General features: G+C 56.6%; 2 protein-coding genes across 3 annotated transcripts in view; one reads left to right on the top strand and one right to left on the bottom strand.

Annotated features, from left to right (window-relative positions):
• The window catches only part of SMC1B (structural maintenance of chromosomes 1B), a 63,944-nt gene extending 63,740 nt beyond the window's left edge, over window positions 1-204 (bottom strand). For both annotated transcript variants that reach the window (XM_014533177.1, XM_005886022.2), the window contains exon 1: window positions 43-204. In XM_014533177.1, the coding sequence (XP_014388663.1) occupies window positions 43-151 (109 nt within the window). In that variant the 5' untranslated portion in view covers window positions 152-204. The remainder of the gene's footprint in view (window positions 1-42) is intronic.
• Window positions 205-226: 22 nt separating this feature from the next.
• On the top strand, window positions 227-13,569 carry RIBC2 (RIB43A domain with coiled-coils 2). The gene is given in 7 exon segments (XM_005886018.2): window positions 227-588; window positions 1,368-1,449; window positions 2,893-3,237; window positions 7,385-7,503; window positions 10,057-10,259; window positions 11,645-11,775; window positions 13,314-13,569. Coding segments are annotated over 7 exon segments (1,122 nt in total). The 5' UTR covers window positions 227-474; the 3' UTR covers window positions 13,442-13,569.
• The last annotated feature ends 1,063 nt before the right edge of the window (window positions 13,570-14,632 follow it).

The raw sequence follows: 14,632 nt of genomic DNA, 5'->3' as shown, positions 1-14,632 counted from the left end.
CCCAGGGCAGCGGGCGGGCGGCGGGGCCCGGGTCCCAGTTACCGGAGCCGTTGGGGCCGATGATGCAGGTGAACCTCCTGAAAGGGCCGATGACCTGGCGGCCTCGCCAGGACTTGAAGTTCTCCACGAGCAGCAGCTCCAAACGGCCCATGGCTGCGGCCTCCGCGCCTCCGCAGCGTCCTCACACGCGGGGCGGGAAAAGCGCGGGAAAGCCTTCACAGCATCTCGCGAGAGACGAGCGAGAACACGGCGAGTGCCGCCGTTCCTTAGCAACCGGGCTGTTTACGTTGCCGAGGAAACGTGGTCGCAGGAGGCTGTGTGGGAAGCCTGGGGAGCAGGCTCATACCCCGCCGGCTCACCGCCTAGGGAGCCAGCCTCCATCGGTCCGTCGGGCTACAGTTTGATTTTTTGTGGTCTTCTCTTTTTAACTCGTGCGTTTTAAAGGCTCTCAGAGCTTCTTGAGGATTCCCAGTCATGGATATAGTGCAGCCCAACGACCTGGAACAGTCCTTTTGCGTGGCCAGGAGGAGACATGCGGAGCTGGGCAGGCAGAACCAGATCTTCAACGCCAGGAACAGGATCCTGGGGGTAGGACGCTCGCTTGTCCCCACAGGGAAAGGGGCCCGGAGGGAACGTGGAGGGGCAGGTGGGAGCGAGAGGTAGGCGTGGGAGAGAAGAAGAGATGAATCCCTCGAGTGAAACTTGATCCAGGCGCAGCTGCAAATGGCAGCAGGCTGAGGATATATTGACTTTGCTGAGGATGAGAGAAACCTTAACAGAACAATTATACTCCCTCCCACTTGCCAGACAGGCAAATGGAGTCCTGCAGTGGGAGGGAGTCGCCCGGAGTTTGTGGCCAAGGAGAGACTAGAATGGGGCTCTCCTCTCTCTGTACCAGATTTTCTACATTGTCAGGGGTTCCTTCCAGTCCGTCCATTTGACAAAATTCCTATTTTGTGGCAAGCCTGAACTGGGCCCAGGGGATGAGGAATAAGGCAATTCTTGACCTTCAGGGTTTATGGCCCAATGGAGGAGGCAGACATTAAATTGGTCACATTAAAATGTAGTGAAGGAGGGGAACGCAGACTGGGGCTGGAAGAGGGAATCAGAGAGGGCTTCCCAGAGGAGGTGATGCCTAAGCAGTGTTGTGAGGATGAGTATCTGTAAACTAAGGTAAGGTGGAAGGAAGCTCTGAGGGAAGTTAAGAGGATAGGTTGAAGAACCAACTATAAGCAAAGGCATTCAGGTATGAAAAGACCTGGTGTGAAACTAAGACAGTGGGGCGAGGATAAAGAGGTAAGTAGGATTGTTAATAACGGGATACATTTATCTGGTTTTAACTCCTCTTCCCTCGTTTTCCATTCCAGGGAGATACAAAAACCTGGGATATTCAGGTGTGTGACCGGAAGATAAAAGAAGCAACTGAGAAAGCCAGGCATGAAACGTTTGGTGAGCGTTTCCTAAATGTCTGTCTAGCAGGGTAGGGCTGCATGCCTTCGACGCCAGCCCTCATTCTTCACCTGTGTGAAAGCTGGTCCTTTTTACTCTCTTCCTCCTTTTAAAATTTCACAATTGCTTGTGCTCAACTTAATGCACTGATTCTTCCTCTGTTAAAAGAAAAACAGCTATTGAATCCTGTGTGTGTTCTAGAAAATACATTTTGAGGATAAATGTGTTTTCCAAAAAAAAACACACCAACTGGATATGAAAAACCTTAAACACACACACACTCTTCTGAGAGTTCAAGACCTTCTGCCAGGGACAGCCCTTTACACTAGATGACACACTCAGACTCCCAGCTCGCGCCCCCAGAATTAGACATAGTTCAAATGATAGTGTTCTAGCTTTTAGATAAAAGTTTCAAGCAGCATTCTCATCATGTGCAACACTTTCAGTTTATTTTATTAAAGCACTGTAAGAATTTTTAAAATAGGAAGACGAGGGGGCCCCATATTCTTACAGAACTCCCATATGTACATATGTAATAAATTTGGTTATTTTTTCCTGTTTAAAAAAAATGAAAAAAAGCAGGGTACAAAATTTTATATACAATGGGTACTGGATTACGTTTTTAAATATATGAAAGACATGCTTAGAAAAAGAAAGTAAATAAGCCAAATGTTGTAATATGGTAATGTTGGAGTGATTAAATTAAGAGTGAAGTTTATTTTCTTTATACAGTTCTATGTTTTTTAATGTTTTCCCTTTTATATTTTTAGTTTAAAAATAAGTCAAACTTGCAAAAATGATGTGACACATACATATGCACCCACCACTAGATTAGATGTTACCTTTTTGCCAAATGGGCTTTAGGTATATTTTAAGAATGATTTTTGAAAATATATGTATATTCCCCACCCTGTCATTCTTTTCTTCCTCCCTCTTCAGAGGTGTGCACCATTCCCATGCTTGTTTTTTTGTACTGGTACCATTTATGTATGTACCCGTGACCACCTAAAACTTTTGTGTGTTTTAAAATTTTACATAACTAGTATAATATTGAATGGATCCTTTGCGACCTTTAAAAATATTTAATTTTGTATTTTTTAAAATCCTCGCTGAAGGATATGTTTTTATTGATTTTGGGGGTTTTTTTAGAGAGAGAGGAAGGGGGAGGAGAGAGAGAGAAACATCAATGTGAGAGAAAAACATCAATTGGTTGCGTCCCATATGAGCCCCGACCAGGGTTTGAACCCGAAATCTAGGAATGTACCCAGACCTGGCATCAGACTCAAAACCTTTGTACATTCAGGATTCTAATCCTTGAATGGATGTTACGTTTTTGGAGGGTTGTATTCCTTTTAGAATCACTAAAAATTATTTTTTAAGGTGGAATCCAATTGATTTTTCCCACTGAATCTTAAGCTTATGGATAACCTATGTCTCTTCTAGCTGCTGAACTGAGGCACAATGACAAAATGATGTGCATATTAGAGAACCGGGAAAGAAGGGGGCGGAGAAATCTCTGCAAAGCTCTCCATGACTTCCAGCAGAGCTTCCAGAAGCCGGAGACGCGGCGGGAATTCGACCTTTCGGACCCCCTCGCCCGCAGGAGAGAGTTCCCCGCCCGGCAGGGAGACAACGACGCACGGAATACAGTGTCGGGGATGCAGAGGTTCATGGGAGAGGATTTAAACTTCCACGCGAGGCAGAGATTCCAACAGGAACAAAACAGAGAATGGTTCCTGCAGCAGCAGAGGGAGTGGAAGGAAGCCCGGGCCGACCAGAAACATGCAGGTGAGGACACAGCACCCACGGGGATTTCAGTGCGCTCTTAGCAAATCAACTCCCATTTTTGTTTTGTTTTATTTAAGTTTTATTATGTATTGCTTGGCCGTGGAGGGAGAGAGACGTCAGAACCTGTGGTCCAGGGCGGAAACATCTCCAGCCACACGGCAGTCATGCAGGAAACCCTTTCTGAGCTCTCGCTCTGTCTGAGCTCCTGTGGGTGCTGGGCCCCTTGTAGCTCAGAACCAGCCCCTGCCCTCGGGCTGCTGATAGTCTGCGTGGAGACCGGGGGCCTCCCTGGGTCCGGCCTCTGTCAGGGCGAGTCTGCACCTGGCCTTGCACCTCCGTCCACGGGGAGTTCTCGCACTTGCCCAGGCCCCAGCCCCAAGTCACCTTGACTCTTGCGTTTCCCTCACATGCTACATGCAGTCCAACAGAAGTCACCCAGGTCTCACTACCTTTCACCGCCTCTGCCATCGGCACTCTGGACTAAGCTGTCAGCTGTCTCAGCTGGAGCGCTGCCGTGGCCTCTGCCGGTCTCTCTGCTGCTGCCCTTGTGCCCTTGGGACCTCGTCTTTTCAGCCCGGCCGCCAGGACGATCCTGCTAAAAGCTAAGCTAGCGCCTTTGCTCACAGTCTTCCAATAGCTTCACATTTCACTCAGTAAAAACCAGATTTATTTCAAGGACCAACAAGGCCTTCAGTCTGACTGTATCTCCTACTAGGCCGCCCCTTATTCATCTCATCCTCGCCACACTGGTTTCCTCGCTATTCCTAGAATGTACCTGTGTCAGGCTCATTTCTGCCTCAGGACCTTTGCACCTACGGTTCCCTCTGTCTGGAAACATATTTCCCCAGATATTTGCATGGTTGCCTCTCTCCTCCTTCAAGTCTTTGCTAAAATGTTGTCTTACCTGTGAGGCCTCCACTGACTACTATTATAAAGGGCAACCCCGAACTCTCCCCCACCCCACGCTCCCTTCCCTTTCCTTGCTGTAATTTTCCCCACCGCATTGCTCAGTGACATGCTGTCTGGTTATGTATTTGTCATCCCTCTCCCCAGTGTCACCTCCTAAGCGCCATGAAGGCAGGGGATTGTGTCTGTTTTATCCACTGCTCCTTCCTGAGTGCCTGGCACATGGGTAAATATCTGTTGACATGATCACTCACAGGTGCTCCATTTGTCCATCTCTGGCTGAGCCTTTGTCTCAGCCTTGGACTTGGTCCTCGAGCTGGACCCCAGACATCTCAGCGTGCATCTCACACCATCCTGGAAACACCCTGCATTTCTCCCTGGACTTGCTTCTCCCTCCACCTTCCTCCCTTACTCATGTCACCTCCTTCCCTTAGTCAAACCAGAAGCCTGGGCGTCCTCCTGGGCCCCGTCTTATCTCCAGGGCATCCTCAGCTTCTGTCCCTTCTTTTTTTTTAATTTAATATATTTTATTGATTTTTTACAGAGAGGAAGGGAGAGGGATAGAGAGTTAGAAACATCGATGAGAGAGAAACATCGATCAGCAGTGGCCTTTCCCTCCCCCAGGTGCTCCCCACATCTCCCCCCCAGTGGCCTTTCCCTCCCCCAGGTGCTCCCCACATCTCCCTCCCAGTGAGTGGCCTTTCCCTCCCCCAGGTGCTCCCCACATCTCCCCCCCAGTGGCCTTTCCCTCCCCCAGGTGCTCCCCACATCTCCCCCCCAGTGGCCTTTCCCTCCCCCAGGTGCTCCCCACATCTCCCCCCCAGTGGCCTTTCCCTCCCCCAGGTGCTCCCCACATCTCCCCCCCAGTGGCCTTTCCCTCCCCCAGGTGCTCCCCACATCTCCCCCCCAGTGGCCTTTCCCTCCCCCAGGTGCTCCCCACATCTCCCCCCCAGTGGCCTTTCCCTCCCCCAGGTGCTCCCCACATCTCCCTCCCAGTGAGTGGCCTTTCCCTCCCCCAGGTGCTCCCCACATCTCCCCCCCAGTGGCCTTTCCCTCCCCCAGGTGCTCCCCACATCTCCCCCCCAGTGGCCTTTCCCTCCCCCAGGTGCTCCCCACATCTCCCCCCCAGTGGCCTTTCCCTCCCCCAGGTGCTCCCCACATCTCCCCCCCAGTGGCCTTTCCCTCCCCCAGGTGCTCCCCACATCTCCCCCCCAGTGGCCTTTCCCTCCCCCAGGTGCTCCCCACATCTCCCCCCCAGTGGCCTTTCCCTCCCCCAGGTGCTCCCCACATCTCCCTCCCAGTGGCCTTTCCCTCCCCCAGGTGCTCCCCACATCTCCCCCCCAGTGGCCTTTCCCTCCCCCAGGTGCTCCCCACATCTCCCCCCCAGTGGCCTTTCCCTCCCCCAGGTGCTCCCCACATCTCCCCCCCAGTGGCCTTTCCCTCCCCCAGGTGCTCCCCACATCTCCCCCCCAGTGGCCTTTCCCTCCCCCAGGTGCTCCCCACATCTCCCCCCCAGTGGCCTTTCCCTCCCCCAGGTGCTCCCCACATCTCCCCCCCAGTGGCCTTTCCCTCCCCCAGGTGCTCCCCACATCTCCCTCCCAGTGGCCTTTCCCTCCCCCAGGTGCTCCCCACATCTCCCCCACCAGTGGCCTTTCCCTCCCCTCGGTAGCACTGAAACAGTCTGCAGTGACGCGTCTATTTCGGGTTTGCTTGTTTGTCATCCGGCTCATCTCCTGGACTGTAAGCTCCCGGGAGGCACCACTCCATCCGGGGTTCCCAGCGGGGTGTGGGTCGGCCCACATAAGGCTCGCTGTACTTCTATGTTAAATGAACGGACAGGGTAACGCAAGGTGAGAGGTGAAGCTGAAGGTGAGCAGAGGCCAGAATTCACCACGAAAGAGTTTGGTCTTTTTTCTTTTAAATGGAATTTATTGGGGTGACACTGGTTAATACAGCTATAGAGGTTTCAGGTGTGCAGTTGTATAATCCATCACCTCTATATTGGTCTTTGTTTTTGGAGACGTACAGGAGACCCCAGGCACAAACACCGTACGAAGAACCTTCTTTATTACTGACTTTTTAAAATGTAACAACCCTGCAAAGTAGGGCCGCCCTGCCTCACAGGAGAGGCCCGAGGCTCAGAAAGGTCGGGTGGTAAGCAGGTCAGGTGAGCAGAGCTGGGAGGTCCGGGCTGGGCTAGGAGACTGTCTGACCCAGTGCTTTACGTTATGCTGTTTGGACGCTCGACTTTTGACCCCTTCTCCTTCTTGTCCTCCTCGCTGTCCAAGTGCTTCTGCCCTGACCTCCCTCCTCTGCGGAGCCCCAGCTGGTTCCCATGGCAGAGCTCCTTTTCTCTGGGCTCCACCATCCCTTGCCGGTTGTAAGGATGTAGGGGCCTGAGAAGTCGGGGAGGGCAAGGAGCCCACTGCTCCCTGTCCCAGGACCAAAGCCGACACGACCAATCCATGGCAGACATTACCAATCCACAGCCGACATTACCAATCCACGGCAGACAGTGCCAATCCACAGCCGACACTACCAATCCACAGCCGACATTACCAATCCACGGAAGACACTGCCAATCCACGGCAGACAGTGCCAATCCACACCCGACACTACCAATCCACGGCAGACTTTACCAATTCACGGAAGACACTGCCAATCCACGGCAGACAGTGCCAATCCACAGCCGACACTACCAATCCACAGCCGACATTACCAATCCACGGAAGACACTGCCAATCCACGGCAGACATTACCAATCCACGGCAGACTTTACCAATCCACAGCCGACACTACCAATCCACGGCAGACTTTACCAATCCATGGAAGACACTGCCAATCCACGGCAGGCATTGCCAATCCACAGCCAATACTACCAATCCACGGCAGGCATTACCAATCCACACCCGACATTACCAATCCACGGCAGACTTTACCAATCCACGGAAGACAGTGCCAATCCACGGCAGACATTACCAATCCATGGCAGACAGTGCCAATCCACAGTAGCGACTGCTGACACTTCCGTCCAGGCGCTGACCTAGAGCTTTACTTGAACTAAGGCCTGAGGCTCCCTGCAGCCCGAGGCATCTGGGTGGCTGCGGGCGGATAGGAGCGGACACAGGGCTCCCAGCAGCCCGAGGCATCTGGGTGGCTGCGGGCGGATAAGAGCAGACACAGGTCACCCCGCGCACCGGGAGGGACGCGGGGCGCAGTCCTGACTGCGTGCTTGCTCCAGAGGACCTGTACACGGAGACCAGGCTGCAGTTTGACCAGACGGCCCAGGACTTGGAGCATCGGGAACGCGCCACCAGGAGGGCGGTCTCCGCAGCTGTGAAGCAATTCAACAAGACCCAGGTAACCTCGCCGGGGAGGGGCGGGGAGGACCAGCACCCACCGCTCCACTGGGCGCCAGGCTCCCTGGTCCCGGGCTCAGTCCGTCCTCTGGGCCACATCACGAACCGGAACCCTGACGGGGCGGAGGGGGTGGGGGGCACCAGCCACCGAAACCGCCGAGCTCCAGACCCGGCTCCTGAGCTCTGAATCTGGGTGTGAAAGCGCAAACCAGCCGTCGAGTGGGGTGGGGTCAGTTCCCCTTTCTCAGCCTCAGGTGCATCTTTTTTTTTTAATTTTTTTTTTATTTTATTGATTTTTTACAGAGAGGAAGGGAGAGAGATAGACCCTGCACTTCTCCTACCGGGGATGTGCCCGCAACCCAAGTACATGCCCTTGACCGGAATCGAACCTGGGACCCTTCAGTCCGCAGGCCGACGCTCTATCCACTGAGCCAAACCGGTTTCGGCTCAGGTGCATCTTTAATATGAGGACAGTGACCTCTGCCCCAGGGGTGCCAGCGGGCACTGCCCTGCCGCCGACTGGTTTTGGTTCTTCTTTACCAGCCTCGGAGTCGCTCCTCACCAGGGGCAGGTGCACAGCACTCGGGAGCGGGGGCAACTGTGCCGATGAGGGTGCACACTGGGCGGTCTCTGACCGTCCCCTCCTCCCTCGGCTCTCCCGCCCGCCTATGCGGAGGGGTTCAGGTTCTCTGGTCCTTTGGAAATTAGACTTCCCTCCAGGTTTTCTTTCTTTCTTTTTTTTTTTTTTCTAAATTGATTTCAGAGAGGAAGGGAGAGGGAGAGAGAGAAACATCAGTGATGAGAGAGAATCACTGATCCGCTGCCTCCTGCACACCCGCTACGGGATCGAGCCTAAACCTGGGCATGTGCCCTTGACCAGAATCGAACCTGGGACCCTTCAGTCCGCAGGCTGACGCTCTATCCACTGAGCCACACCGGCCAGGGCCAGGTGCCTGTATGCCTTGACCGGATGAGCTGCTTGAGCAGACAGCGGTCTGCACAGTGGAGGTGGGAGATGGTCCCTGCAAAGCAGGAGGAGAACCGGAGCGCTGCTCACCTGGATTCCCACCCTCGTCATTTTATTCTATTGTTTGGTTAATCCTCACCCAATGAGATTTTTTTCAATGATTTTCAGAGAGAGTGGGAGGGGGGAAGGGGAGAGAAGAGAAGGAGGAGAGAGACACACATCAATGTGAGAGAAACACATCAGTGGGTTGCCTCCAGAAGATGCCCCCACCGGAGTGGGAATCAAACCTGCAACCCAGGGACGTGCCCTTGGCCGGGAATAGAACCCGAGACTCTTCGGTGTGTGGGCGCCGCTCTAACTACTGAGCCATTCTGGCCAGGGCAACCTCGTCATTGTTTTATACGTGTGTGTACACTGAGAATGAGTTGTGAAGCACATGCTATTTTTACGGTCTAATAGGACCATTTTGTAAGTGTGAGGTCGTGGGATTAAACCAGGTATGCACGCCCCGTGTTGGAACCTCTGGCCTGTTGTCAGACTCATCAGCATGGCCTTTATTTTAAATCCTGGCCACAGGCAGCTGCCCTCACTCCTCACTGTGTTCATCAGCCCTACAGCGGGCGGGGCCAGCCCAACGTCGCTGAGAGAGCGCGTCTTGGGGGGACTGACTTCCTAGGGACGCCCAGCGCTGCTCTGACCGGAGAGGGGCCTTCCCCACCCAGGAGCCCAGTGTCTGATCAGCCTTCCGTCGAGGCAGGTGCTCACGCGGTGCCATCCAGCTGCCCCCTCATGGGCGCCCAGGCGTGCCCGCACCCTGCAGAGAGCCCGCCTGCCCATCGCTAGGGGACTTGGTAACGTCTAATCCACCTCCTGACTTGGCAGAGAAATGGCTGCAGCCGGAGAGGGGGGTGACTGGCGCCAGGTCGCAGGGCCAGGCCGTCCCCGCCATTGCCACCCTCGTGAGCAGGGGTTTGGCCAGGAGTTTCCCGGCTGCACCGGGAAACTTACAGCAAAAGTCGAGCGTGTGTTTTCACCCTTTAAGTCACTGCTGTTGCCAGTCGCTCTGTGGGTTGTTCCTTGTGGCCTGCGGGCACATTGGGGTGACCAGGGCCCACATCGGGGTGACCTGGGCCCACATCGGAGTGACCAGGGCCCACATCGGGGTGACCAGGCCACATCAGGGTGACCAGGGCCACATCGGGGTGACCAGGGGCCACATCGGGGTGACCAGGGCCCACATCGGGGTGACCTGGGGCCACATCGGGGTGACCAGGGGCCACATCAGGGTGACCAGGCCCCAGGGCGGGCCACAGAGCCGCCCGTGAGTGAGGCCCGGCCAAGGTGAGGATGGCCTTCCCAGGGAGGCTGCAGAACAGCGCGAAGACCCGAAGCAACTCTGCACATGGCCAGCAGGTGGCGCTCCGCCCCGCCCAGCCCACAGGCCCGGCACCGGGCAGCAGGTCCCTTCCCTGGCGCCCTGAGCGCATTCTCCCTACTGGCGCCCCGGAGATGGGCCGGTGCCTCTCCCTGGGGTCGCTCAAGCATCTTCCCTAATGTCTTCCCTTCCCCGCCCCGCCCCCCGCCCAGGCCTCGGAGTTGGCGGAGAGGAAAAGTCTAGAGAAAAAACAAGAACAAGAGGACGACCTGGCCCACATCTCCAACCTGCTGCGCGGGGACCTGCTCTCCGAGGACCCGCAGCAGGCGGCCAGCTCCTTCGGGCCCCACCGCGTGGTCCCCGACCGCTGGAAGGGCATGAGCCAGAGCCAGCTGGGGGACATCCGCCTGGTGCAGCTGGTGTGGCTCAGTGGATAGGGCGTCAGCCTGTGGACAGCAGGGTTGCAGGTTCGATTCCTATCAAGGGCATGTACCTCGGTTGCAAGCTCCTCCCTGGGCCTGGGCCCTGGTCATGGCTCGTTGAGGAGGCATCAATTGATGTGTGTCTCTCACATTGATATTTCTCCTGGGGTGGAAAGAGAAGCTGGGAGCGGGGCTGCTGGGCCGAGCAGTCACCAGGGGCCTGAGGAGTGACGTTGGAACCAAGACCTGAGTGGGGGGAGCGTGAGCGAGCCAGGCAGGTGAGCGGCCAGGGCCAGCGCCAGCATCACTCCCGCAGCCCAGCCGCCTGGCGGAAGGCCGGCCACTGTCCTGAAAGCAGCAATTTGCACTGATTTTCAATTTTCGTGAAAAACCAGCAAACAGAAATCAAAAAAGGGAAAAAACACACATTAAGTCTCACCACTCAGAACACCCCTGCCCTCAGCCCGCAGCCCCTCTGCAGGGAGCTGGGTGAGGAAAGCATCGGAGCCAGGGCTCAGGGTGCAGGTGGGGAAACAGGTTCACGGTGGCAGCCAACTCACATGCCCTGCAGGTGGCCAAGCCAGGCCCCAGCCTGCCTTTCGGTCCCTGGGTGAGGGCCTGGACCCTGGTGGCTGCCGACCTCCCCTGCTCCTCTGGTGGGAGGAGGCCCTGCCCTGAGCCCAGGAGGGAAGGAGGGCTCCGCTGCAGGCCCAGCCCCTCCCTTTTGCGGGCGGAGCGGAGGAAGTAACTCTCAGCACTGCCCAGGTGTGGGGGTTGGCCCCCCCCCCCAGCTGCATTAACGCCCTTTCCCCTCCTAAGAGCCAGTGGGTTTTAGAGAAGGTCTGGAAGGCAATGAGGAATGAGCAGAGAGCCCCGGCTGGTGTGGCTCAGTGGATAGGGCGTCAGCCTGTGGACAGCAGGGTTGCAGGTTCGATTCCTATCAAGGGCATGTACCTCGGTTGCAAGCTCCTCCCTGGGCCTGGGCCCTGGTCATGGCTCGTTGAGGAGGCATCAATTGATGTGTGTCTCTCACATTGATATTTCTCTCTCTCTCCCGCTTTCTCTAAAAAGCCATGGGAAAATGACCTCGGGTGAGGATTTAAAAAAAAAAGAGCTAAGATGCAGAAATTTACCTGAGATCATGAACTCATTGTAGCATCAGAAGGTTCTAGAAGCGACCAGGTGGGCCCAGTGTTCAGCCAGGAGCAGCAGCCTGCCCACTTGTGTGCCCAGTGCCTCCCAAGTGTGGGACGGGGCCGGGCCACGTGGGTTTGTCTGGGGGGTCTCCTCTGCCCGCCCACCAGAGCCTCAGTTTCCCCGTCTGTAAAATGGGAGGCCGGTTCTCCCAGCCCGTGCCCGGGGCCCTCTGTGGGGACAGGTGGTGACGAGTCACCTCTCTCCAGAGGCTCCAGGAGGAACAGCGCCAGCGAGACTCGGACTGGGACCGGCAGAGGGTCGAGAAAGCCCGCGCCGAGGTGCTGTGCGAGCGGCAGCAGCGGCGGCAGCAGCGTGGCCTGGACCCTGGTGGCTGCCGACCTCCCCTGCTCCTCTGGTGGGAGGAGGCCCTGCCCTGAGCCCAGGAGGGAAGGAGGGCTCCGCTGCAGGCCCAGCCCCTCCCTTTTGCGGGCGGAGCGGAGGAAGTAACTCTCAGGTTGGCGGGTGACACTGCCCAGGTGTAGGGGTTGACCCCCCCCCCCAGCTGCATTAACGCCCTTTCCCCTCCTAAGAGCCAGTGGGTTTTAGAGAAGGTCTGGAAGGCAATGAGGAATGAGCAGAGAGCCCCGGCTGGTGTGGCTCAGTGGATAGGGCGTCAGCCTGTGGACGGCAGGGTCCCAGGTTCGATTCCTGTCAAGGGCACGTACCTCGGTTGCAGGCTCCTCCCCAAGCCTGGGCCCTGGTCATGGCTCGTTGACGAGGCATCAATCGATGTGTGTCTCTCACATTGATATTTCTCTCTCCCGCTTTCTCTAAAAAGCCATGGGAAAATGACCTCGGGTGAGGATTTAAAAAAAAAAAATGAGCTAAGATGCAGAAATTTACCTGAGATCATGAACTCATTGTAGCATCAGAAGGTTCTAGCGTGGGTCACAGGAGGCCCCGTGGTGGTGGTGGTGGTGGCTCGGCTCTGGCACGGCCTCCTGGCAAAGAATGCCAACAGAAAGGGGGTCAGGCCCAGAGCGAAGAAGCCAGAAATTAAGGGCTTGGAAAGCACGGGTCCCCACAGACCAGGGGATGTGATGCCATCCAGCGGGCACCCTGAAGACACCCCTCAATGGGCTCCTCACCTGGGCCTGGGACCCCCAGCGGCTGGCACACGGGCGCTGGTGATGGGTACTCGGAGGGCGCAAGAGTCCAGGGCAGGGCCCTGGGGGGGCCTGAGACGTGGAGGAGACGGTGCCCGCCGCCCACTGGGGGGAGGGCTGCTCTGGGCACACACAGGCCCTGAGGGTGGCTCAGGGTTCCGGCTGCCCGCTGTCAGCGCCGGTCAGCAGGGAACTATGTCACCAAACCCACAGTGCGATTACTTGTGTGTCTGTCCACCCACCACGCTCCTGGCTGGAACTCAGAAGGGACCCACCTGTATTTCTCCAGTCAGACGTGTGCACCTGTTTGCCTGTGGGTCCCTCTGTCACTCCTGTGACTACAGGGGCGTAAAGACATGGACTGAAGAAGTCTGGGGCAAGCAGACGCTCCCAGTCACGCCTGTGGAGATGGGACCCTGGAACCAGGGGGGTCCGCAGTCTAGACGCTCCGCGGTGACGAAATGCAGCGAGGCATCCTGGGACAACAAGTGGGTGGGCTCTGCCCTAGCTGGTTGCTCAGTGGTTAGCGCATCGGCCCTCAGACTGGAAGGTCACAGGTTGGATCCCCGTCCCAGTCTGGTCGGGCCGCGTGCAGGAGGCGACCAATCGGTGTGTCTCTCACATCGGTGTTTCTCTCTGTCTCTCCCCCTTCCTTCCACTCTCTCTAAAAATCAAGGGGAAAATATTCTCGGGTGAGGATTAACAGCAAGAAGTGGGCGGCTCTCCGCTATATCACAAAGGCAGGCGAGGGCGCCAGGCCTTTGCTGACGGCTTCTCCTCGTTTTATGATCAGGAGAAACTACATGAAGGAAGTCTGTACCAACCAAGCCACGGACGACTTCTTCACGCAGTTCAACACCAGGAGTCGATGATGAGAAAGACACCCCCCTCTCCCCCCCATCATTCATATATAAACGCCGTCACCTGGAAGAGTCACATTTATTCGAAAAATACACTCGCCCTGCCAGAGGCTCGCTTGGTTGGAGGGTGGCCCCGTACCCCAAAAGGTTGCAGGTTTGACTAACGGTCAGGGCATACACCTAGGTTGAGGGTTCGACCCCTGATCAATGTTTCTCATTGGTGTTTTTCTCTCTCTCCCTTCCTCTCTCTCTCAAAAATAAAAAAAACATATCCTCAGGGGGGGTTAAAAGACAAACACTACTTGGCCCAGAAGTCCCTTAACTTCACCTTCCACTGTGGATGACACATCTGCTAACTTCCCCTGGCGTTTCCCCAGGAGCCGCAGTTCCCGTCAGTGCGGCTCAGAGCATCCAGAGGGGTGCTGTGGAGCCGGGGACGGGTGGGTGCGGCCCCCCAGGACCATCGAGAGAGAGAGAGAGAGAGAGAGAGAGAGGTGGCGTTGGCCTCAGGGCTCCCGCTCGGCTGCTGCAGAGCCAGCACTCAGGCCCGGCTCCCTGGGGAACCGAGGCCGCCCGCCCCGCAGCCAGGGGTGGGACTGGACTCCTCACGGCTCCAGGGGCGGAGCCTGAGACGCGTGTTGAATGAGTGGCCAAGCTCACGCCTTGGGCAGTGGGACCTGGAGTGGAGCCCAGGGAGTCTGCTTCCCCCCACCCCACCCCACCCCACTCCGCTGGCTCCTGGGAACAGACCCCAAACAGGAGTGGCTTCAGCAAAACAAGTTTATTGTTTTTGTAAAATCCCAAGGTGAGCGGTGCCACCCTCAGGCCACACTGGGGCAGCAGGGCGGAGGAAAGGGATCCATGTGCTCCCCGCTGGAGACCTGGCAGGAAAGCGTGTCCCCTCCGCTCCCATCCCATCGGCAGGCGTTCAGCCACATGACCACCCCCGCTGCATGGAGGCTGGGAGACCAGCTGGCCAGCCTGCGGCTGGGCAGTGATTCTATCATGGGGTGAAAGATGGACGAATACATACCAGGGGACAGCTAGCCTCGGGCTAGCCTTGAAGAGCGACCTGGAATTTGCCAGAGGGAGGTGAGGGAGGTGTTTTGCACTGGGGGGCGGGTGCCTGCATAATGGGGTCTCCAGCTCGCAGGCCCAGGATGACTGGGTTCCGCCCAGGCACCTCTCTCCTGCACGGGGGTT

This window comes from Myotis brandtii, unplaced genomic scaffold, assembly GCF_000412655.1.
Source record: "Myotis brandtii unplaced genomic scaffold, ASM41265v1 scaffold952, whole genome shotgun sequence".
Taxonomy (NCBI): Eukaryota; Metazoa; Chordata; class Mammalia; order Chiroptera; family Vespertilionidae; genus Myotis; species Myotis brandtii.
Note: the sequence above shows the minus strand (reverse complement) of the source record. Positions and strands in the feature narration are given on the sequence as shown.